Raw genomic sequence first — 25,212 nt, 5'->3', positions numbered from 1 at the left:
ATTTACGTACGGTCACGGTAACATCTTAAATAAAGCTGGTGTTGTGTAAAATGACAGGTCGAAATATTAACATTTTTTACAACGAGTATTTCTATTAAAACAGTGATCTCCCTTAAAAACATAAACAAGTCGTAAAACGGGCGTATAATTTATGTCACACCAAGTACAGCCTTTCTTCTAATTAATGTTTGTCCTAAATATTATAAACGAAGATTGTGTTTCTGAACCAAACCGCTGATCCCAACCGGACAAATCAAAATGTAACACCGATACGCTGTTGTCATAACAACGCAAACAATGAGCATTGTATTAGCAACCGCACAACGGTATTTCTGTAAGTGAAGCTCACAGCAAGACATTTATGATTTAGTGAATAACTTCATTATTTTTGTATAGTTGACAGAATGATTCCACCTTCCGAGTCTCTCCTGAAATACGACAATGCTGTTTTGGTAAGCAAAAGCACAGACAGAAAATCACCAAAGGTAAGTTTAACCAGAAATCCGAGTTTAGACCTTACCTGGCTAAAATAATGTTGGATTGAGGATTAAAGTGGTGCAGGTATAGAGGGGAAATACTCAGTCAGAAAGTGATGAAAAGTATGATTGTGTTACACACGTTGTATATTGTTTTTAGAAGTTTGGTGTAGCAGGGCTGCCAACACTCACGCATTGAGCGTGAGAGTCACGCAATTAACCCATATCTCACGCACTCACGCCACACTTGCCTTTCCTCACGCTAAGTTTTCGTCCAAAATAAATGTATATAAATATAAAAATAAAGTGAAGGAACATTAAACCGAGCGGTCTTCTGGCTTAGTTCAGTAAAGTTGGAAGGATATTGGGAGATTCTGATTTCACGGATCAATAACTCATGAACAAAACATTATTCAGACACAAATGACGTCTCCTAAGTACCGTGGTAAGGTTGACAACGAACTACAATCACATTTTGATAAAAAAAAAAAAGCCAATACGCGCCGTCCTCCGAGCTGGACACATTACATTGGTCTCTATCCGCAGCCGGAGAAGAAACGAGTGCTCAGGGACCGTCTGCAAAGTGCAACTCCGAAAAAAGAGAATACAATAATATTCAATCACTGTTACAGCTTATTTCTACCAAACTCACCACACACATCAATAGTCTCCTGTGTGTCATACTACAGCAAGGACTTTGGAAGAATATGCTTTTGAATAATTTGGGGGAATATTTATAATGTAAATCTTCAATAACTATGCTATCATCTTAAATAGCTTTACTATTATACAGTATATTTCTACCAAACTCACTATTTGCATTGTTGTTGTTAGCATCTGGTTAGCTTAGCGGATATTAAAAGCTGTTTCTAAAACAAGGAAAGGGAGAGCTCTGTCCTGTCAGACTGAGAGATAACTACAGCTCAGTGAGGTAAGGGACTCTGTTTAGATAGTTAACTTTAGTCTAGTTATCTCAGTGGGTCTCAAACGGTTTGGTCACCATTTATGAGAATAAATGAAAAACAGTGATGAAATACTATGACAGTAAAACAAGAATACAGTTTAAAAGGGGAGTGATTAGTAAAATATCCATAAAGAAAAAGAAAATCTGTTTACAGTTCTGTTTGTGTTGAGAGATGTATCCTTAAATTCATTTTGCTCTCAAAGTGCACCAGGTTGATGCATTTAACTTCAATATTTAAAAAAAAAATCTTCCCGGGGGAGCATGCCCCCGGACACCCCTAGAGGAGGAGGTGAGGTGAGGTGAGGACCCCCCCCCACTTATAAAATAGCACCTCTGCTTACACCTATATGCCATTTGATATGCTGTGAGCTGATTATCGAGCCTTCATTGTAAGACTCGCGGGTACACTGTGTATGTAGCGCCCGGTACATTAATGGGAAACCCTAGTTTGTACATGTTCAATACATTTGTAACACTGTACACATGAACGTTTCTTTTTTCGGTTCACCAAAAAAAAAATCTCACTCCAAGCTGAACTCAAATGTTGGCAGCCCTGGGTGTAGTCTGAACTTGGCTTAAAAATAAATATGAAATAAGATCAATCGTGTATTGTAGGCTATTCATAATGTACTATTTTTTCGTTTATTTAAAAGTGGATTTAAATCTGAAACAGGAAAAATATTATATTGATCACTCATTCACATTACACCAGCTAGTATTTTGTATGTGTGGCAACATCAGCAAGAATACTACTGTTATCTCTTTGCTTTTAATGCACGACCAAGAAAATGTATTGGTTATTTTCAAAACATGATTTTATTGAGAAATGTAACGTTTAATGCAACTTACATTTTGTTCACCACAGGGACGGCCTTTGAGAGTAAGCCCTCAGCAGCCTGCTGACTCTAGCCCTGTTCCCCAACCCCCAAAACCAAAACCAGTCTCCGCTGATGCCACCAAGCAGGAAAATGATGAGACCCTCAATGCCATCCTTCCACCCAGGTATTGCTTTTCCCCTCAACATGTTTTGCTTAACAAGCTCAAACCATGCTTTCATTAATCCAAACTTCTACCATTACAGGGAATGGATGGAGGGAAACCAATTGTGGGTTCAACAAGTATCCAGTGCACCTTGTACAAGAGCAGATGTTATTCACCTAGAGGAACTGCTGGACATCAAGATGCAGCAGAGGCAGGCCAGACAGACAGGAATCTGCCCCGTCCGCAGGGAGCTCTTCTCCCAGTGCTTTGGTAAGAAAGAATCTGAGATGTTGGTGACTACTGAGGTTATAATAATAGATGTATACAATGCCTTACACACAGAGAGTAAGGCCAAGAATGTTATCTAGGTTTTCATACAACGCTGGATGTATATCCCTTTGTAGTCTTACTTCTGATGGAACAATGTTCTTATTATCAAATGAAGGCAGTTTTCACTCACAACATTAACTTCACCGTCTGATTTTCCAACTTTCTTTTAAGATGAGCTAATCAGACAGGTGACCATCAATTGTGCCGAGAGGGGTCTGCTTCTGTTGAGGGTCAGAGATGAGATTCAAATGACTATGGCCGCCTACCAGACACTGTATGAGAGCAGCGTGGCTTTTGGAATGAGGAAAGCACTGCAGGCTGAGCAGGGCAAGGACGACATGGAGAGAAGAGTAAGGACATTTAATTATTTGTTATGACTTACAACTGCCAAGACAATAAGGGGCACAAAGACCCCCACATCTGAGTTTTGCAACATGCAATAAGAGATTTAGTAGTTTTCCACTGATCTCAAGCCACAGGAACAGCTCAGTAAAGTATCCAGCAGAGGGCACCATTTCACTTTAAGAGTTATTGTGAAATAAGGACGGCGGTAGAGCTCTCGAAATATTTTATTCTGGAACAAAAATTACAATTGTTTCTTTTCCCATACCCTAGATCTCTGAACTGGGAGATGAGAAACAAGAGTTAAAGAAGCAACTGAATGAGGAGAAAGCTAAAAGCGATTCCATTGAAAGGAGAGAAAATGAGATGCGACAGGTGGAGGAAAAGAAGCACAGTGAAGAGATTCAGTTCCTGAAGAGAACCAACCAGCAGCTCAAGGTATGGTTTATTAATACAACAAGAAAAGCACCTTCTTTAGATTTAACACGGATAGTAGCCGTGTTGCCTGTTTTCAGAATTGACATTTTTCTTTCTATTTAGAACCAACTGGAAGGGATCATTACGCCAAAGAAGTAACTCCGCCAAACAAGATGCGTTACCATTTCCCAGTACACAATGTTAGTGAAAGTGTCTTTTGTCTTGTTTCTATGATCAATTCAAGTAAACAGAAGTGAGTGTCATTAGCACGTTTTTTATTACAGCATGACATGACACGTACAGCTTTCTTTAACATCAAGAGAGTATTACACCTGTCCTGTAAATGATGAATGAAATGTCATTCAAAAACAGGTCTGGGCTGAAGGGGAGAAGGAGTTTCAAAAGGCAAGATAAAAACAGTCATCAAGACAAGGCAGCAAGTGACCGCTTGATACAGACCTTTTAATGCTAAGTTAGCATTCCACCTTCTGTTAACTCCACACTTTCAAAAAAAACTTGGCTTTTGGCAAGTTTAAATAAAGATTTGTACAAATGTGTTCCACGACGCCAGTCTAGTGCTTTCTTCTTTTGGCCTTCTGGCCTTCTGTGGCAGATGCTGGGGCCTTTCTGTCCTTGTTCTTGTTTTTCACATTGGCTGTTTCGTAATAGCGCACGCCAATTTTCTTCCCCTTCTGAGCACGGTCAATCGCTCTTCTCTGTAGAAAGGGATAAAGATAAAGGAAAAAAATGAGCTTTTCAACTCCAATCCTGTCTCATCAGTAAGACAAATCCTTCACCTACCGCGTCGACACAGAAAGATCTGTTTGACGTCAGAGAGAATAAACACTGAATACCTGTTTAGACGTCAGTTTTTGGACTTGGTTAGACCTCTCTTCCTCCTCAGATCTCCTCTTCTTGCTTCTCTGGATTACAGCTGAATTCAAACAAACATTGACAAGTCAGTTGAGTGCCTGGATGGATCACAATGTCCGCTTTCATACCAAGTACTTTGCCGTACTTAGTTCCCAGCACTTAGAGCAGATCGCGTTCACACCGGAATAAGTTCCCTGAGGGAAGATTACGCAAATTAAGCCGCTGACGTCACTTCTTCTGCTTTGGGTTTACTGGCAGGCCGCAAACAACTTCACGGCGTATACTGCCGCCCAAAGTCCCCGGCCGGAAGTCCCCGGAGTTGGGGACTTCCGAGTAAATCGCCAGAACGCCGACACCTCCTCCTCATCACTCCACCGCTCCCATGTTTTTTTTTGTGTTGCCATAAGTTAGTCTCTCTCCGTTGGTGCGCAGGGCTAATGCTAATGCTAATAATGCTAATGCCAGCAAATACAATGGCGGCTTCACAAACCTTTTCAGAGTTTTATGGGGCGTGGTTTGCAATCTGCCCAGCCAATCAGAAATTGGAACTTTTTTCTCCCCGGGAAAGTACCACCTCTCTAGCAGGGACTGAAAAGGCGGGAGAAGTTCTCATGAAATAAGTTCTCTTTTTGGTGTGAACGCAAAATCCCAGGAACTATCGGAACTAAACGGGAAAAGTACTCCGGTGTGAAAGTGCCTAATGTCAGCCTGACCAGCCCGATTTGTATGGCTTCTATATTTTCTATTTTGTTCACATGAATGTTCCTTTGGACCCGAACAACAAATGTCATACTTCTGATAAAAGCACGACATCAGCACCATACAGAGTCATACATGTGGATAGAATACCATGAATCTGTGCTGCAGCTTGTTTTTCCTTGATGTCTGCGAATGCTTTTTCTGCAAGTGCCTTGGGTATCCTGCGCAGAGAAGAAGAAACAAGTGGATCATTAGCCAACAGAGCAAACAGTTTACTCCTGTTGGTATGTTGGAAATCAGAGTGGTTCAATATGGCGCAGAGTGTCTATGCACGGTGTTCTTCAGTGTGCCGGCTGGAATTCAACAGCAGATCAAATAACATATTAGTGTGCCAAAGTTGAGCAACAAAAAAGTTAAGGTGACGACTGCTAGTCCTCAGGGGTTTAGCGGCTGGTTAAAACGGCCAACTAACCATCTCTCGGTCTGGCAACTTCATGTTTAAAATTAGGGCAATACAGAAAATAAATAAATAATGTGAGTGTAGTCTTACCGGATTGATGAGAAGCACTTGTTTTGGGCCCGGTCCAGGAAATGCTTGTACTTGTTGATCTTTTCATCCAGCTGACGGATCGTCGCGCGTGGCTTCTTCTTTGCGTCTGTCTTGTCGGTCGGAGCGGTCGAGGGCTCTGGGGCCTCAGTCTCTCCATCGGCTGGTTCCACACTGGTCCCGTCTTTCCCTTCTTCTTTCTCTTTCCCTTCTTCTTCTTCTTCTTCCTCCTCCTCCTCCTCTTCACTGTCTCCCTCTCCTTCCCCGTCAGAGCCTGAGAGGTCAGACAGTCCCAGGTCAGGCATCTCCACAGGAACCAAGTCTTCTTCATTGAACTCTGGGGCCACGTTGATCTTCCCGAAGTTCTGTTTCACACTAGAGATAATCTTCTGGACCCGCTCCTTCTGTCTCTGCTTCTTTTCGTCCTGTTCCTCCGGGACGGCTGCAGGATTGTCTGTCTGTTCCTCCATCACCACCTCTACTGCCTCTGAGGGGCCTTCAACTGGCACTGGCGCCTTGCCCTAGAGAAATTCAGAAACACAACACAGGTCAACAATATAAGGCAGAGTCGAAATGTTGTTCACTGATAAACCACAGGTGGAGAATTCAGTAAAGTCTCACCTCGTGTTCCTCATCAACACCTGGGGGTTTTACAAAGAAGGGGATACGTCCTCTCTGCCAATCGTTCAACACCATTTTGGCGACTGTGGAGATGTCCGGCTCGCCGCCCTGTAGAATAACGGGAATATATTGATTTAGTTTAGGACTAAAAACAGACTTTTACATTTGCTATTCAGCTTAAAATAAACCATTTGTATTAAATAAGGATTCACTGTTGGACTTCCTAAACATTTACACTTTTTAATATAGCAGAGGAAACATTTGTTGAATATCCACAAATGCTTTAACTGAATGTATGACTCATACTGATAACCAAGTCTTGTTGATAACCATATTCACGTTTTTCATGAAAAACATTACGTACGAGATTAACAGCCGTAAGTACAGACAGTTAATGTTCTGCAAGCAAGGCAAATGAAAGGAACATGCACACCTTCATAAGTTTCCCGGTGCGGAAGGCCAGCTTCTCCAGGAAGTCTTCAGCAGAGTTCCAGGTGGGGATGCGGTACGTCTTCTGAATGTATTCTGGCTTAGCCCGCTCCAACACTGCCCCGATGTGCTCCTCCGGGACTTTGATCTTCTCCACTTGAACCTTTGTGAAGAGGGAAAAGACAAAAAGATGTGAAAAAGATGGACCTGCAACGTTTCATTTACGGGGACTGCATGGCCTCCATGTTAAACCCAATAACTGGAAAAGGCATCTGGAGGATCAGATTAAAGCGTCATCTAAACAAGCTTATTAAAACCAAGCTGTCCAAAAAGCCAGATCTAAAGCAATGTTGACATTTCGTCTGATCAGATGTTACAATTTGTTCAGTGTTATTAGGAAAACAATTGAAATTGAATTCACCTCACTTGTATTCTAGTGATAGCATAAGTATAAAACAAGGCAAATATCACGATACCATGGTAAACAAAAACATAAGGGAGACTTACAACTCCTTTCAGGACGATATCAGACTCGCTGTCTTCTGACGGATAGACGACACCAGGACAGTCAATGAGGAAGATGCGTCTCATCAGAGTGATGTACTGCCACACCTAAAAAAGGAAGGAGATTAATGTTATCTGTAGAATCTAAATATTTCCGCTTCACATGCCATGTTCAATAATGTGTGATTTGACTTGATCTTGTTGGTATTTAATGATATAAAAAGAAAGTCAACTATTCAGATAAGAGAAGCAAAACATTATTTATCTTTTGATGGAGCTCAGCAGAGACTGTTAGACTTCCTTTTTTTGTCTTATGTTACAAACATAACCTTTTCCACTATTGGTTCATCAAAAGGACGGTAATGAAACTTCCTACTGAAACATAAACACATATCAGGTATAACAAAAGGGAGCGTGAGGGTCACAGCGGTGGTGCGGATCATCAGGCTGTTAAAAAGCGTTGACTGCGAGGTGAGAATCAAAGACGAGGTGAGAGATGTTGTTTCAGCTATAAATAATAACCAAGAAGGAGGAAACACATATTTTCACCTCACACGACCTTGGAGCCAAAGCTTGTCTCACCTTTCCACTCACATAACGCCTTTTTGCACCAATACCTTTTTCTAGTAGCGTTTATGTACTCTTTTCATATTCTTAGTCTTTACATTGTCGTGAGTGTAAAGTCAAACCTGAGTTTCTTTCTTATCATTATTTCTCTTTACTCGGCACATATTCCATTGGTCACTTTGCACGGTTGCATGTCAGAGGTCTGCTTGGCTGAGATGACACTCACCTTGGTCTCTCCAGCGAGGGGAGCCACATTGCAGACTTTCTTAGACCGCAGGGTGTTGATGACCGAGCTCTTTCCCACATTAGGGTAGCCAATGAAACCCACACTAATCTGTTTCTTGTCAGTGTGGAGCTGTGGGAGACAAAGAAAGTCAGAAGGTTGTGTTTCCATTGAAGTCATTTTAGATGGGGCTTTGTTGCCATTTGCAATAAACCAAGTGAACTTGTCACGAGTCCAGAGCTGCAATGTAGTTCGTTCAAAACACAAAGGATATCTTAAAAAGGGTTTCTTATGTAAACACAACAATCACGCAACCTTCTAAAACAAGGGATATTTGTTCCTATCCCTGGAGGCAAACCCTAAACGCTGTTTTGGAACAGGCTCTTTTACTTTGTTGTCTCACGAATTCTGGGTGAATGTGGTGCGACAGAGCACACTGTATGTTACCTCAAATTACACGAATATAAAACCCTTTTCATTTTAAAGCCCCACTTTCACAAATCCGTTCCATTCCTTAGCCACTGCGTCATATCTCTTGTTCAGGTCAAGAACACCTTTATTAATGTCTGTTTATCATCATCATCATCATCATCATCATCATCATCATCATCATCATCATCATCATCATCATCATCATCATCATCAGGTAACTAAACTCAAACGTAATGAGGGTTTTGAAAATGTGAAAATAGGATGTTTATGACGTGAGAATAAAAGCAGCTTTGTTATAAAAATGTCCTTACTGAGGAGCTCTGAATTATCATATGAATTGTAATTATAGTCACATCGAAATAATAAATAATACTTTATAATATAATAAAATAAAATAAGGACTACAGAGAAGAAAACCCAAACACTATCATACAAAATGAAAGCAAGTAAAATAAACAATAGATTACAAAAGCAAACACATAGTTCTGTTGCACTTCAAATGATTCCACTGACTGAAAAATAAGATCAGGGACAAAAAGCCAGAACGATAAATTGTATCTGGGGTTGTTATTGAAGCAGTACATGTGTATCTGCTCTTGACTAATCACAGATATGTTTTGAAAGTGACGCATTAGCTTACCTTGCCAAACTGCCGGAGCAGCTGGATGAGGGAGCCTTTACCAAACGAGTTGGTGAGGCTGGCATGGAAAGCCAGAGTGGGGTACTCTTGGGATAACAGGGCCACCCACCGTTTCTGGTTTCAAATTGAATGGAGAAAAACAAAACGCACATAAGAAAACCGACACAAATCACTGCCACTTAAATGGGAACCAAATATGAACATGCTGCACATTTCTTACCGTGACCCAGGTGGGGATGAGGTCACACTTGTTTAGAACGAAGATCAGATGTTTCCAGGATTTCTCTTTCTTCATGTAATTCTCGATGCTTTTAGAGCGTGTTCCCATGGGGTCTCTGGCATCCAGCACTTGGATGACGACATCAGAAGAGTCGATTACCTATATAAGTAAAAACAGAGAGGAATGCAGAATGACCCTTCGGTAGACACGCCGAACATTGACACAATTCAAAGAGCTGGAACGAGGATGGAAACAATACCTTATAAAGTTCTCCCCAGATCCTCTTGGACTGACCCTTTTTGAAGATTTCATCGCGTACCTCCGTCCTGTTGCAGAAATAAGGCGGAATTAAGCATTTCTAGCTTCAAGTATGACAATTCAACAACTGTGATTATAGTCAGTAGAGTGTATTAATGATTAGCTGCAAGGATTATTAAGTCAACAGAGAAACATATTGCTAACTCATTTGGTAATCTTTGAATTAGAAAATTGGTTTTCAGCTCCTCAAAATGTTCTGCTCTTGGACTTACAAGAGACATAACCTCAGACTTCAAGACACTGGGATGGGCAGGGGTCACTATTTTCTAACATTAGATTAATTAATAATGAACATAATTGTTAGTTGCATAACATGTTATTCGTAGCATCTTCTGAGGCTCTTACCGGACCCCTGTGTCCTCGACCACCAGGTCTTTGTCCTTGTCCTCACTGTAGGTCAGGCCCGAGGACTCAGCCTTCTCCACGAGATCCTTCATGTCCCCCACCATCAGACTGGGCCTCTTCCTCTGAGCCTTGGGCCCAAATGTGGTCTCAAAATTCTCCGTGTCTAGAATGTGCACCTTGGAGTTCTGCAGGTGTAGAAACAAAAACAAAGATTAGACTGTTTATTTTAATCAAACAGTAAGCCTAGAGAGAGCCCCAGTTCAAATAGTTGTGTTCAAGATTAGGAAAAAGGATTTAAAACGGTATTTTATTCATGGTTTTTCTTATCATTTCCCCCTTCACAATACAGCTACACTGCATATTTAGCCTAGAGTAGGATTACATTCAAATGAATAGTCAGATATGATGTCTTTAAAGTAAACTACTAAAGTTAGGACATTACCAATATATAGTCTTACTTATATATTATAATGTCCCTTCCTGTGGTGGATAATATCTGTGGAGGCTTTGTGATTTGAGGGTTTGGGCAACCTGTGTTCTTCGACAGCATGAATGAAAAGCAAATGTGACCACAAGTGATTTATGGATTGCAAAAGTGATACTTGACACATACAGTAATGTTGTATGTAAACTAGGGGTGTAACGGTTCACAAACATTTCGGTTCGGTACGTACCTCGGTTTTTAGGTCACGGTTCGGTTCGGTACGTTTTCGGTACAGCAGAACCAATTATCACAAAACATAAAATATATATATATTTTTTTTAATTATTATTAAACTGTGAATAATGTATTCACTCAAATAAATACAAAATATAATAAAATAAACATTAAGGTGCAGCATTTCGATGAACTGAAATAATCTGTATTTGAACTTTACTGTACTAATACTCACAAAACATAAACTATTAGTTTTGGGTTTTTAATTATTATTAAACTGTGAATAATGTATTCACTCAAATAAATACAAAATATAATAAAATGAACATTAAGGTGCAGCATTTCGATGAACTGAAATAATCTGTATTTGAACTGTACTACATAAGCAGCCACTTTGACATTAGGACTTGCTTGTCATTGTATTTTCATGTTGTTTAAAGAAAGATGAACTTGTCCACATTGCTTGCTGAAAGGGCAGATCTGCTGGCACTAACAATGTCTCCTGCTGTGGAGAACACCCTCTCTCTAGGGACAGAGGTAGCAGATACAGCCAGGTAGCGCTATGCTAACATGGCAACATAAGGATATTTGGCATTTGTAATAGCTTTGGCTCGGTCTGAACTCTCTGCGAGTGGTGGAGGCTTACATGCTAGCGGGAGTTGGGTTTGCACTTCAGTCTTTTTTCTTTTGGTACCGGTGATATTCACGTTCGGGTGATGCCTTTTCAAATGAGTGTGCAAGTTTGATGTATTGCCAGCCGCGTAACCAATGTTAGTTGAACTATGCTGACAAACAGCTTTGGTTCGGTCCACCTGTCTTTGTCCGTCATCCTTGTACGTAACTGCGAAACCAAAATGTTCCCAAACCGGAGACTTCAATGATGCTGGAGGATTTTCGAGCTCAACTGTATCTGCGTTCGCCATTTCGACAGTTCCTCAAATTACTGACTACATTTGAACGCATCCCTCTGACCAGCTCTCATAGTATGCCTCTCGTCCGATGACTTGCTCGCTCTATGACGCGTTGAACCCAATGTGAGCAAATTACTCTGAATGCTGCGACGCAGCACCTGAGATTACTTCCAAGAAGTTGTTCACATTCTCAATTGTTTACGTTTAACGTTATATTCGTTCGGTACACTTCGGTACACACCTGTACCGAACCGAAGGGCCCGTACCGAATCATTTCGGTACGGGTACCATTACACCCCTAATGTAAACACATAAGCTAGAGGAAAGGTAATAGCCTATGTTACAACCAATTGTTTTACACAGTCAAAGTTATGCAGTGGTTCCAGGGAATTCAAGCAGTATCAAAAAGCAACTAAAGTAAACAGAACACCAAGGTATGCAACAACTAAGCCAAGGAAACAGCCGAGCATGTGCCAGGAGGGATTATGTGTTCCAATGATTTTGATCAGAAGTTACGGCTTGATTGCAACACATCCATGAGGGGTGAACGGGGACCAATGGGTTCGTCAAAAACACTAGTGGTAAAAGTTTAGGTTGGCCTCACTATCAGCCCAGATCCATTACCGGTTATTTGAAAAACATTTCCCCAAACGCCCCACAAACTCTGTTTTCGTAATAAATTCTGGCCAATCAAATGTCGGACATCCAGATTGAAAAACATTGCTTTCACTTACCTAGTAATGTTATATCAAAGTGTTAACGGAAAGAACACACCTGGGTGTAACTAATGATAAGACGGTGATTGCAATATGACATGTGCTATTATGGCTACTTGTCCATCAATCATTAGACATACATGCTAAAGAAAGAAATCTGAATCCCAGAGGAATAACTCAATTCCATGAGGAGCTACAGTGTATATCAAAACTAAAAAGACTGAAACAGACCCCATATGTTGGAGAAAACAAGATTACGTGTTTGATTATGGGATGGAAAAGTAAAAGGATGGCAAACTACAACTCTCCAGCGCCAAGCACAGAGCCAGAACACTCACAGGGTCAGAGTAGAGCAGTCAGAATTGAATTAGGATTAGAATGAGAGTTCATGTATATCACACCTCATTACATTCCTAGAAATAAGCCATGGAGTAAAACAGAGGCACGATTCTCTTTTGAACCGAATAATTGAATCCAGGTGTTTATTTCGACTTTAAAAGCCAGTATATGTACAATAAAATGTATAAAGCGTGCTAATTCACACACACAAAAATGCACATACTATGCAAATATTTCCTTCTTAACAGTAAATACAGCATTCTGCCCTTTATACTCACATGGGCTTTGACTCTATCATGCAGGAGAGACATGGGGAGTCTGCTCTGTCTCATCACCACCCGATATGGATCCTTCTTGATTTTCCCCATCTCTTCTTGGAACTTCTGGAGGGATGACTGCTTGATCACACGAGTATTTGCTGAAATAAGAAACAGATTTGAATTTTCTCTTCACAATCACTGATGAGATTTACAAGGTATTTAACGTTTTCAAATAAGTGATCCGTTACAAGAACATCACATTGAAAGGATAATTAGGTCTGGGTTTGAAGCAGCCGTCAGCTGCCTAAGCACAGCTCAAAAACACTGGTGGAAAGGAACATAAACTCTGACACAGCACCGCTAGCTTTTAGCTTGGCTGTCACTATAAAGAAATCGACGAGTCGCTGGAAGTGCAATGGAAGAGAGGCTACCAACACTTTACAGAATCCATCTTTCTGTAAAATGATTAATAGAAATCTCATCAAGCTTATAGTGCTATAGCAACTAGTTGGGAGCCTCGTAACACTAACATTTATGTTATTATTAATCACTTTTAGAAACATTGGATGATATGAAGCCAAAGTCAAAATATGGAAATGCACCGAAGAGAAACTTTGAGTTATCCACAAAGCCAGACGGAGCAAATACAATATACTGACAAATGGCAAAGAGAATACTGCTGTAACATACGACACAATACACAACAGTTGAGAGTGTGAACTTACTAAACCATTTGATGTTCGGTTCCACTCTGGCCACAGTGCCTGGAGCCACTGTGGACTGGTACGATAGAGGTCGGATGACTTGTCCACGGTCATTACTGGGAACAGAACATCATTGTCAGTGGGAATATTATTGTTATGTATCTGGCACTTACACAATCTGCCTATAAACATCTCACAAGAATAATGCACAAGTGATTACCATCGTTTCTTCTGCCTGTACATATTCAGACGTTTGATGGTGGCTCGGTCCCTCATGTTGTTGCCTCCAGCCCCTTTGACTCGATCTGTGGAATACATGTAGAGTTAGAGAGATCTATTCAACAACAAAAACATTCAATCTATTTATGTACGCCAGAGATATTTGGGACGCAGTGATGTAAAGTAACTAAGTTGATTTACTCAAGTACTGTTTTAGTACAATTTTTGAGGGACTTGGCTTGGGTATTTAAATGTTTTGCTACTTTGTACTTCTACCCAACTACAATTCAGAAGTGAATCGTGTACTTTGACACTACATTTATTTAATATCTTTAGTTACTACAGATTTAAGTTAATTATGTGAATTATAATCAACCTTCAAATAGGACTTTAGTTCCACCTGGAGTCAATTCTACCCTGCAGTATACTAAGTCATTCAAACTAGCTGCACCTTTAATAACACTTTAATGCATCAATAATTATAATCAAAACATACATTATATTATTCTGAAACTGGCCAATCTGTACAATTGTGGTGCTTTAAGTATATTTTGATGCTAACATTTTTCTACTTTTACTAGAGTAACATTTTGATTGCAGCACTTGTAACAGAGTATTCCTACACTCAGGACAGTACTTCTACTTTAGTACATGATCTGAGTACTTCTCCCACCTCTGTTGTGAATACATCTTATGGCTAGACCATTTCATGAGCAGCATAGAAGGAAATGTACCTTTAAGAATGAGTTTGCACGGACTACTTTAACGCAGATGTATATCTCTGTAGTTAACGTTAAGCTGTGTCATGCTTTACCATATGATTTAAAAAAGGGCTGTAGGAACATGTTTAGGTTTAAGAAAATGATAAAAGAAAGAATCATTTGACATTATGAAGATGCCAGGTAACCTGTTTGGCTGATGGTAGATTGTTGTGTTGACTTTTTATTGTGATTTTGGTTTGGAGTATTTGAAGCAGCTGTGACCTACCATTGATTTTTATTTTTATTTATCATCTTTGAATAAGGGGCAGGTCAAATAATATGTCTTCTCCATGCTCCTTTCCATCATGGGCTACACAACTGCTTAAAGTGTGCATGTGTTGTTGTATGAAGTGTACGTGTGTAGTTTCATAATAATCAACATGAGTGGAATTAACTAATAATACATGAGTTAATAATAGCAGCTTTTTCAAGTCCACTTGACACAAACCCCACTGAAGTGAAATAATCCAGTATCACATTTAAAAGGCCTCACGTTAACTGGTGACTCGTTTCTATAGCAAGTTATCTTTCAGACAACATGAATTATGCGTTTACATTTGACTCATTGTACTCTAAATATCAGCGACTACTTTAAAAAAAAGGATACTACCCGTTTTGTGTGTATTTTAAAGAGCATTATTTCACCCAGCTAGCAGCAATTAGCATTAGCTGTAAACAAACTCACCAGGGTTGCTGCTGGACGTCGAGGTGTTTATGGAGCTTTTCCCCTTGAATCCGGGCTTCACCATGTTGACGGTTTAGTCGGCAAAGCCTACACCGAAAATAAAATGAAAAGAAAACACAACGGTGTTTGAAAGCTGAGTTTTAGTTGCTGTTATTCCCTGCAGCTCGACACTGAACACCGCACACGTGTTGTTACGATGAAACAGGAAGGACGTCATCAAAGGAGCGACGGCTCACCAACAAGAGGAAAAAAGAAGAACAAATAATCAGACAGTTTATATTATGAATATTTATTTCATTTAGTTGTTTTTCAATGTATTTGTAATCTCTTCGTTTGATTTAATGTATATTAACCTGTGTCTATTTAATTTTAGATATATTTCTGTATACTGTACTCTTCTTAACTGATTAAAAACGGTTTTATCAGAGAGCTCCACTGTTATAACTGCATAAAAAGGCCTTTTGTGAAATTCGAATTGATATGAATAGCTTCACGTTTAGTATGTTATATTATATTGTGTTCTGAATTTAATGTAGCATTTCTGTAATTGTAGATGGAAATGATAGATTGTAAAATTACTTGCACAAGAATGCACTAAGCCAGGGGTGTTTAAGACTATATAAAAATACTTATATCATTATTTAATATATATAAAATAATGTATTATATTATATTATTGCCTCTGCATTGGATTATTATCGGATAGGGTAATAATAACTTCATAATTAACTACGTCTGAAAGCAGAAGTCTAGGGCAAATACCTGCAAGTCTCTTCAGTGTGCACGTCACAAAATGATTTAAAAAGAAAAGCCAAATTCTGGAGAAAAAAAAAGTCTAAATAAAAAAAAAGAAGTGACATTTTGGGGGGGAAAAGTAACATTTTGAAAAAAAAGGTAAATTCTGAGAAAAAGGCATGAGATGCATCGTGAGACATGTAGTTTATGGGCAACGTGGTTCTGTAAATCGGCATGTAACCGTATAATAAACATACAATATTCTTTGCAAGCTCTTGTGGGGCCGCATGAAATTAAGTCACGGGCCGGATTTGGCCCCCGGGCCTTAAGTTTGACACCCCTGCTCTAAATAAACGTGCTGTTAAGGTGTCTATAGGGAAATAGCAGGTTAATGTAACAGAAGCTGGAGCTCAATTACTGCCCTTTTATGATTTCCTAGTGCCATACTATTTGAATTCCAGAAGAGGGTGCAATACAATACATATTAGGGTATTATCATGTGCATAGAAATGGCCAATTTGGTCCCCACCGCTTTTTAAAAGTATAACTTATAAATATTCTGGGGGAGGATCCCGATCCCCCCATATATGGAGGACGTAACTAAGTATAAATAAATATATGCATAAATAAATATAAATAATAAATAAAAACATGAATAAATAAATAAATACGGCAATAAATACAGGAATAAGAAAATAGACGAATAAATAAATGTGGAAATAAATACAGGAATAAATAAATATGGAAACAAATAAATGAATGTATGGATAAATACATACAAGTTGAGAATAAAACCTAACACACATTATTATAAATCTTTAATACATTTCTACATTTACGTTCACCTACATGTATTTCTGTGTTCGTAATGAGGTAGGCGGTCTTAACCAGTCTGAAGCATGTTCAACGAAAAATAAACACTTCCCCTGGTGGGTTTACTACCCTGATAACATCTGTTTAAGGTATAAAAGCTTTTCCATCAAGGATTTTTTTTAAATTGTACTTCATTCTTATTTTCATTTCTTTATGTTTTTATGTTTAGTTAAAAAAAATCATATTAAATATCTTAATATCTTGTTTTCCAAGTTAGTTTATATGATTATATTATGTATTATTTTATTAATTTCCTTATCATTTTATTTTATTATTTTAATTCTTATAATTATAATTGTATTGTTTTCGTTTTTGTATTATTTTATTATTATTGTTTTTAATATTATGTATTTAAATATTATTAATATTTTATCAATATGAATGATTATTTAATTATTCATTGTTTATGTATTGACATTTTATTTATTTATTCATTGTATTTTTACTTGTCACTTCTTTATTATAATTTTGTGTGAATTTATTTCATTTATTATTATTATTTATTATAATTGTATTTATTATAATTTTTTGTTATAATTTATATTTTATTTAAGTCCCCCGGCAGCCCCTCCTCACGGAAGGGGGGCGGTCCTCCGAAGGTGTCGTCCCTGTAAGGCTGGCAGCCCCAAAGACTCATTGTTTATTGATTTTTTAAAATCTATTTCTATTATTATTATTTTTCGATAATTATTATTCTTTATTTTAATTATGTTTTACTTTATTTTTAATATACATTTAATATACATGCTCATATTACGCAATACTGTGGGCAGCCCCTTGTCTCAGGGGGCTTTAAGGTTTATACAGAAAATGAACACGCCGGAAATGTCCAGTGAAACTGGTAGGTTTTTATGGAATGCCATTTAAGCCAAAATTAAATAAATGAATAAATACATACATAATTAAATAAATACATATATATATAAATATGCCTATGAAATAAATTCTGAAATAAATAAATGAGGCAATAAATATGTAGCCTATACATGTACATTTAAATACACATTTATTTATTTCAAGGGATTTTTATTTCATAATGACACATTTATTTATTTCAAGAGACTTTTATTTCATAATGACACATTTATTTATTTCAAGAGACTCGTATTTCATAATGACATATTTATTTATTTCAGATGACTTGTATTTCATAATGACGCATGTATTTATTTCACAGTGACTTGTATTTCATGATGAGACATTTCCATTCCTTATATGCAAATGAACGGGGCGTGGTTAGCTCACAGATCCAGACCAAAGCAACAGCACCACAACACTGACTCAATAGCTTTTGTTTCACACTCCAGTACTCTTAAGTGGTTTGCAAACTGCCAATAAACCAAACCAGTTCAAGATCCATTCTTGTGCTTTTCTGGTGCTTAACTGGTTCTTCTCTGGTCTTATCTGGTCTTATCTGGGAGCAACCGCTCTGACAGCTCTCTCTAGTCTCTACTGGGAAACAGCTAAAAGTCCTTCTGGAGGTAAGCAACGCTACACAATTACACCCAGTCTGAGAGTAAAATATTTCTCGAAGGTTCGTTTTGCTTTCTTTCAACGTTAAGTTAATGTTAACGTAACCTTACGTTGGCTAGGAGGCTATTGTTACGAGCTAGCTGTCTTAGCTAAGAACAGTTAGCAGCTAACGTTTTCTGCAGTTTGTGTTGCCCCTGAAAAACGTGATGTAGTTATTTAAGGGTATGTTAAATTAATGTTATTTTACAAGTTGAGAGAGTTAAGTTGTGTTTAAAATCGTCAATGTAATGCACGTTAGAGGTTTTTAGTTGGACATGAAGTTAGCTAACGTTAGCTAACTCTACCAGGTTAGCATGTTAAGCTGTACTTTCTGTGGCAGCTAGCTTAATGCAAAGAGGGGTTTTGTGCTTCATTGCAAACTTTTCTTTGTTAATCTACCTGAAACTGTAGGGACAGTTTGTTTCTACTCAACTATACAGACCATTGTTGAGGAGATGCAAAACATACTGTACATGAGTTGGGTCCAACATATACCTTGAGTAATGTTACTTTGCTGCTAAAAATGAAACATCATTATCAGATGAGGACATCACCAAGGTGTGGGAGTCTGTCAGGGGATTTGATCTGTTCCCTGCATGTCCTAAACACTGCTCTGGTATTACTTATCTTGTAAAATGTAAGTCCCGCTCTTGTCATCATTCAGGCTTTGCATTTGAACTCCTATGACTGGTTGCGGACTTGAAGGGAACGACTTCCTGGCCTTCCTGACATCCAGGAAAAAGGTGAGATTCTAATACATTTGAATGCCAAAAGCAAGTTATTGTTTTTAACTTTTTAAATATGATTGTTTTGGGGCATTTCAGTTTTATTCGACAGAGGCAGTAGATATCTATGGAAACAGTGGAGAGGGAGGAGATGATATGCAGCAAAAGGCCCAGCCGGATGGTTGCTGCTCCGTGTGGAATGTGTTCTATCAGGTAAAGCACTTTGGTACCCAGTTATTTATGGTATTGAGTTTGAATTTAGCTTTTGGAATGTAATTTCCAACAGTGCATTGTAAAGACTGAAAGATGTAAAGCTTGACATGATTTCGTCTTTTACTTAAGAAGATGTTTGTCCTCCTGTGTTGTCTTATTTCCTTATCTTTCTTTCAGGTGTAACATCTACCAATGGTTGTACATGACAGAGACCTCCTCCACCTCTTTGCTGTCTTACTAGTCAATCCTTCTGATCAGGTCCTTTCCTAAATAGTGGTAAGTTTTACAGTTCAGTGTACGTTCAATTAGCAACTTAATGCTTTACCGCTGTTGAATAAATCCTATATTGCTAGTCATTTTATTAAAACTATGATTTGTAAACTTTTTGATTCCAATTACAATAATATTTTTGTTATAATTGTAAAACATATCTTAACATCCATCAGCAATCAATACAACACATGATCCAACACTAAATAGAAGAAATCTGGACATATTTCTTTTGATACAGCAGCATGTTTTGGGACTGCTCATTGATGTCATCAAGAGCCATTGAGTCTACCTTTTGTAGTCGGCCTCTTAGAATGTTTATCATTTATTTGTATCTTAACATTCCTATAATAATTACTTTTTTTATTGTTGATATTGTTTTGTTCTTTATTTTTGTTGTGAGAATCACTTTGCAATTATTGTGTAAGTGCTATATAAATAGTTATACTAATATTATTGTTGTTACCATCATTACTATTATTAATAATAGAATAATCCTGTTGGACCTGTCTGCTGCATTCGACACGGTGAATCATCAGATCCTCCTTCGCACTCTCCAAAAACTTGGAGTTTCAGGCTCTGCACTTTCCCTCCTCACCTCATATCTGAAAGACCGTACCTACAGGGTGACTTGGAGAGGGTCTGAGTCCGACCCTTGTCAATTAACTACGGGGGTCCCTCAGGGCTCTGTTCTTGGTCCCCTCCTCTTCTCCCTGTACACAAACTCGCTCGGATCAGTCATTAGCCCGCATGGTTTTTCTTACCACTGCTACGCTGATGACACCCAATTAATTCTGTCCTTTCCCCGCTCAGAGACCCAGGTCGTCGCACGCATCTCTGCTTGTCTAGCTGACATCTCTCAGTGGATGTCTGCTCATCACCTCAAACTCAACCTTGACAAGACTGAGCTGCTCTTCCTTCCGGGAAAAGATTGTCCCACTCTTGACCTAACAATCAACATCGGCACCTCAGTTGTTTCCCCGACTCAGACTGCAAGGAATCTGGGTGTGACCCTAGATAACAACCTGTCCTTCACTGCAAACATCGCTGCTACAACCCGTTGCTGCAGATACACGCTTTACAACATCAGGAAGATACGTCCCCAGCTGACACAGAAAGCGACTCAGGTTCTGGTCCAGGCTCTCGTCATCTCACGCCTAGACTACTGCAACTCCCTCCTGGCTGGTCTACCTGCATGTGCCATCCGACCTCTGCAGCTCATCCAGAATGCAGCGGCTCGTCTGGTCTTCAACCTTCCTACATTTTCCCACACTACTCCGCTCCTACGCTCGCTTCACTGGCTTCCGGTAACTGCTAGAATCCACTTCAAGACACTGGTACTTGCTTACCATGCTGCGAATGGATCTGGCCCTTCGTACATCCAGGACATGGTTAAACCGTACACCCCAGCGCGTGCACTACGCTCTGCATCAGCCAAACGACTCGCTGCGCCCTCGCTGCGAGGGGGACCCAAGTTCCCAACGGTGAAAACACGTGGGTTTGCTGTCCTGGCTCCAGGATGGTGGAATGAGCTCCCCATTGACATCAGGACGGCAGATAGCTTGCACATCTTCCGGCGCAAACTGAAAACTCATCTCTTTCGACTCCACTTCGAGCGATAGAACTATTAACGAAGCACTTTTATACTAATAAAGGACTGGCTTTTCTAAAGCCAGTTGAGTAGCACTTGAAATGTTTTTGCTCTATGAACCTGATGTACTTATATGATTCTGTTTTCTTCAAGTTGTATTTTGTTGGACGAACGCACTTATTGTAAGTCGCTTTGGATAAAAGCGTCAGCTAAATGCAATGTAATGTAATGTAATAATGTCTTCTTTGTTTTAATTATTTATCGCTGCAGAAAGGATCATGCCAGCCCACATCAAACACCTGATCAAGAACTTGTGAATCTCACTGCTGCGGACACCTGTGTGATATTCCACTCTGACTGGAACCCTGAAAATGACCTGCAGGTACGATATATATATCTGCTCTGTCTGTCCTAAAGATAGTTCAATAGGGCTACAACAACAACAACAACAACTACAGTCTTTCCGTTTATTCCCTCGGTTCTTTAAGTGTATATTATTTTCCCATTTAATGCTTAAAAACGTTGAACAGCAGCTGCACATGATGCTCTTTTGACCCCTCTTTTAATTTTTTATTTCAGGCTCAAGCTCGGTGTCATCGTTTTGGCCAGCCTAAGGTGGTGAAGGTGTACCGTCTGATCACTAGAAACTATGAGAGGGAAATGCTGGATAAAGCTAGTCTGAAGCTCGGGCTGGACCGTGCCGTCCTGCAGAGCATGAGTGGGAACAAAGAAGGCAACAACAACGGGGTGAGAAAAAGAAAATCTGTCATATTTCTAGATGCCAAGTCATTTTTGGGTCAGTCGCTGTTGCAGTACGCTTAGTTTATTTTCGAAAAGAGTTTTCTAAATCCACTTGTGTAAATGTCTCTCTGCGTCGCCTTTAGCCGGTCCAGCAGTTCTCCAAGAAGGAGATCGAGGACCTGCTGAGGAAAGGAGCCTACGCCGCCATCATGGACGAGAACGACGAAGGCAATCGCTTCTACTAGGAGGACATCGACCAGATCCTGCAGCGAAGAGCCACCATCATCACCATCACCAGGTATGTTCTTAGCAGCATTAGCCACTTGCGCTTTGTGAGACACCAATGTACTTGGTTATTTGAAATGTAATATTGATGATGTAATAATTAAAACTAGGGATGGGTACCGAGCCCCAGTATTAACGGGGCCCCGGGGCTGAATTATTAAAGACCGTGGTACCGTTAACGTCCAACGTTATCGATCTTTTTATCGGTACTGGAGACATTTAAAAAATAGATGTCATATGTATTATATCTACATAAACATTATGTCGCAGTCTTACTGTCGCCAACTCCGTTTCTAATATGCAATAAGACTACAAAGTGCGTCTGATTTATTTTCGATCTTTCCAATCCAGACGAGAGATCTCTCTCCCCTGTCGGTGTGCGAGGGGGTGGGGCAGTTTACACACAGAACTTGCTACATGCATGCAACACACACACACACACACACGCACGCACACAAACACATGGCGGAGAGAACTAAGCGCCCCGAGGGTAGTTGTGTTACCCGTCTTGAGCATGGATGTATAATAAGAACTGGATACAGCGTCGGAGGAGGGGCCTCGTTCTTTCCTATGAGAGCTGCTCATTGGCGCATGAAGTCAAAATGGCCCAACTTTTGAGAGAGCGAAACGTCACAGATTACCCGTCATGCCTGGCTGTCAGAGCAGAAGAACCCGTTTGTGCGCTCACAGAGCATGCACCCCTTAGCCCCGCCCCCCGAGCACACACTTTCGGCTCACTAGAAAGAATGGAGAGAGAGAATAAATCTAGATTCGGCTTTTAGTGCATTTTACAACTTTAAGGACTTAATGATTCTAGGGCTATACAATAGTTCATACTGGGTAGTTTATTTAGTTTCAAAAAAATTATCCACCGATTTACAGACGTCTCTTTCCCCATGTTAGTCTATGGGAAAAAGTATTTCTGGGCCGGTCGACATCACAGACTGATAAGGAAATTGTAGTACCGCCGTTTCCTCAGAGTCCGGCGCACTTCCTGGGGGCTTGGTCTTGAGGTGGAAAATGCTTGTTGCCAAAAGTGGAATAAGAGTTTAGCATGTAAGGGCGGTAACACGAGCTATTTGTCTAAACATTTAGCAAAAGTGCTCCACATTCAGACGGAGGAATGCACCGGGTTCGACTGTCTTTCTAGTAGCTCTGTAGCCCCATCCACGAGTAACGTTTCCACGTCAGGTATATATTATGTATGCTAGCAGCAACACACAGAGTTAACTCAATGATACAAACATGGGTTAATGATTAGAGGTAACTGAGTTATTTATTTTGTTAAAGTTACAGCTATTCTGTTTGCAGTTCTATCATCACATAATTGAATACGATTTGTTAAAACATTGTTGTTTCTTATTTTCAGTTTGCTTCAAGCAGTGGCTGTACGAGGAAGACGTGGAGGACCAAGAAATGCTGGCCAGATTGGCAAAGACCGGAAGATACATAACAGAGAAGATAATGGATATTAACAAGAAAAAGAAAAAAAATGTTTATAATTTCTTTGTTGCTGTTTACATTTTGAATTATATTTGTTTTTAAATCAAATGCATCTATTTTAGATGATATATTTATTTAGATGTAGGTTTTTTTTGTAATATTATTGTATTAAGTATAATTTATTAAATACAAATACTGTTATGAACACTATACAATGTCTTTATCTTGATAGTTACCAGAATACATTGTATATTTAATACTAACATAAGCTGGTGATAGATAAATGCTGGTCTGCTGGTATGCCAGCAGACAAATATTTATAAAGAAAGAAACAGAAGGGAGGAAATGATGATAGCTAGACTTAGAATAAATCACACAGCATTGAATGGTACGCTGCATGTCATGGGGAAAAGTAACAGTGACAAGTGTAGGAACTGTGGAGTTAAAGAAAATGTGGAACATCTATAAAGCTGAAAGAGAAAAACTAAAGGATAACGTTTTAGAGGCAGAGAGGGAATGGAGTGTGGTTGGTATTTTGGGAACAAAAGGAGAGGGAGAAAGAGCTACCAGAAAGGCACTGTTTACCTTTAGTGAAACTGGGGTAGGTACAATTATCTAACATTAGGTCAGGAAAGATCATAGATAGTTGTTTTGTTTTATTTATTATGTTTTTTATTTATTTATTTTTGGATTAGATCATAGATACGTCCATGAGTTAAGAGATGGAATGATATGATGATTCACACTCATGTACAGTAGGTGGCGGTATGCACCTTAAAGTTGTTTGCAATCCGCCAAAAAACCGAGAGAAGAAGAAGTCAACTGGTTTGCCAACGGACAATTTACACCGAAGCGAACATTTCTGGCGGGTGAAATTTAGAATATCAGATTACATGCGATGTCTGACTGAGAATTTAGAAGTTTGCCTTCTTTTGCATTCTCCATTTTCTTCCTCTTCTCGAGTAGTCAGTGTGGTGCTGTTGCTTTGGTCTGGGTCTCTGGATCTGTGAGCTAACCACGCCCCGTTCATTTGCATATAAGGAATGGAAATGTCTCATCATGAAATACAAGTCACCTGAAATAAATAAATATGTCATTATGAAATACGAGTCTCTTGAAATAAATAAATATGTCATTATGAAATAAAAGTCTCTTGAAATAAATAAATGTGTCATTATGAAATAAAAGTCCCATGAAATAAATAAATGTGTATTTAAATGTACATGTATACATATTTATTGCCTCATTTATTTATTTCATAATTTATTTCATAGGCATATTTATATATATGTATTTATTAAATTATGTATGTATTTATTTAATTTTGGCTTAAATGGCATTCCATAGATTTCGCCTGTTTGGGGATTTTATATCCAGTTTACTTAGTTTTAACATTGCTTTGTATGTCGGGGGCGGGAGATTCATGTGATTGGTTGTTGGTCGCAAAAAATCCCCACGATTTCAGACACGCCCACCTCCAAGATTTTCAAGATTTTTTTAACGCTGCTGTGTGGACGGCCGTAACCATCATGCAACGCATTAGCAAGACGTTGATCGCAACTGCGCAGGTCTCGCTTGTCTCAAACAAGCCTAGGTTACGTTCCGATAATCCAAAAATCAGCTCCTAAATTCTAACCTTATCT

The 25,212-nt window shown here is 39.2% G+C and overlaps 2 protein-coding genes and 1 long non-coding RNA gene across 5 annotated transcripts; 2 read left to right on the top strand and 1 right to left on the bottom strand.

Annotated features, from left to right (window-relative positions):
• The first annotated feature begins 2 nt into the window (after positions 1 to 2).
• dnali1 (dynein, axonemal, light intermediate chain 1) lies at positions 3 to 4,067 on the top strand. 3 transcript variants are annotated; one of them, XM_034232903.1, is made up of 6 exons: positions 3 to 485; positions 2,306 to 2,442; positions 2,522 to 2,691; positions 2,923 to 3,101; positions 3,367 to 3,531; positions 3,634 to 4,067. In XM_034232903.1, the coding sequence occupies exons 1-6, from the start codon at positions 405 to 407 to the stop codon at positions 3,667 to 3,669; spliced, it is 768 nt and encodes a 255-aa protein (XP_034088794.1). In that variant the 5' UTR covers positions 3 to 404; the 3' UTR covers positions 3,670 to 4,067. The 3 variants fall into 3 exon arrangements, with proteins under 3 accessions (XP_034088794.1, XP_034088785.1, XP_034088781.1); XM_034232894.1 differs by having other exon boundaries at positions 3 to 452; positions 3,367 to 4,067; XM_034232890.1 differs by having other exon boundaries at positions 3,367 to 4,067.
• gnl2 (guanine nucleotide binding protein-like 2 (nucleolar)) lies at positions 3,765 to 15,425 on the bottom strand. The gene is made up of 16 exons (XM_034232869.1): positions 15,182 to 15,425; positions 13,737 to 13,821; positions 13,538 to 13,632; positions 12,831 to 12,970; positions 9,929 to 10,113; positions 9,525 to 9,591; positions 9,266 to 9,424; positions 9,046 to 9,159; positions 7,977 to 8,105; positions 7,187 to 7,291; positions 6,684 to 6,842; positions 6,251 to 6,358; positions 5,633 to 6,150; positions 5,233 to 5,303; positions 4,365 to 4,444; positions 3,765 to 4,226 (listed from the first exon to the last, which is right to left on the bottom strand). Exons 1-16 carry the CDS (start codon positions 15,243 to 15,245, stop codon positions 4,083 to 4,085), a joined length of 2,223 nt encoding a protein of 740 aa, XP_034088760.1. The 5' UTR covers positions 15,246 to 15,425; the 3' UTR covers positions 3,765 to 4,082.
• Positions 15,426 to 17,964: 2,539 nt separating this feature from the next.
• On the top strand, positions 17,965 to 24,611 carry LOC117557419. The gene is made up of 8 exons (XR_004570710.1): positions 17,965 to 18,270; positions 18,966 to 19,044; positions 19,126 to 19,239; positions 19,417 to 19,515; positions 21,371 to 21,482; positions 21,680 to 21,847; positions 21,985 to 22,139; positions 23,496 to 24,611. It is a non-coding gene; the product is annotated as an uncharacterized LOC117557419 (long non-coding RNA).
• The last annotated feature ends 601 nt before the right edge of the window (positions 24,612 to 25,212 follow it).

This window comes from Gymnodraco acuticeps, unplaced genomic scaffold (assembly GCF_902827175.1).
Source record: "Gymnodraco acuticeps unplaced genomic scaffold, fGymAcu1.1, whole genome shotgun sequence".
Lineage (NCBI taxonomy): Eukaryota > Metazoa > Chordata > Actinopteri > Perciformes > Bathydraconidae > Gymnodraco > Gymnodraco acuticeps.
Note: the sequence above shows the minus strand (reverse complement) of the source record. Positions and strands in the feature narration are given on the sequence as shown.

Coding starts and splice junctions, on each gene's coding strand:
- dnali1 (XM_034232890.1), top strand. CDS start 405: ATGATTCCACCTTCCGAGTCTCTCCTGAAATACGACAATGCTGTTTTG. Junction 486..2,305: donor CAGACAGAAAATCACCAAAG/GTAAGTTTAACC, acceptor TGTTCACCACAG/GGACGGCCTTTGAGAGTAAG. Junction 2,692..2,922: donor GCTCTTCTCCCAGTGCTTTG/GTAAGAAAGAAT, acceptor CTTTCTTTTAAG/ATGAGCTAATCAGACAGGTG.
- gnl2 (XM_034232869.1), bottom strand. CDS start 15,245: ATGGTGAAGCCCGGATTCAAGGGGAAAAGCTCCATAAACACCTCGACG. Junction 6,843..7,186: donor ATATCGTCCTGAAAGGAGTT/GTAAGTCTCCCT, acceptor CTCTTCACAAAG/GTTCAAGTGGAGAAGATCAA. Junction 4,445..5,232: donor AGCTGCAGCACAGATTCATG/GTATTCTATCCA, acceptor GTTTGAATTCAG/CTGTAATCCAGAGAAGCAAG.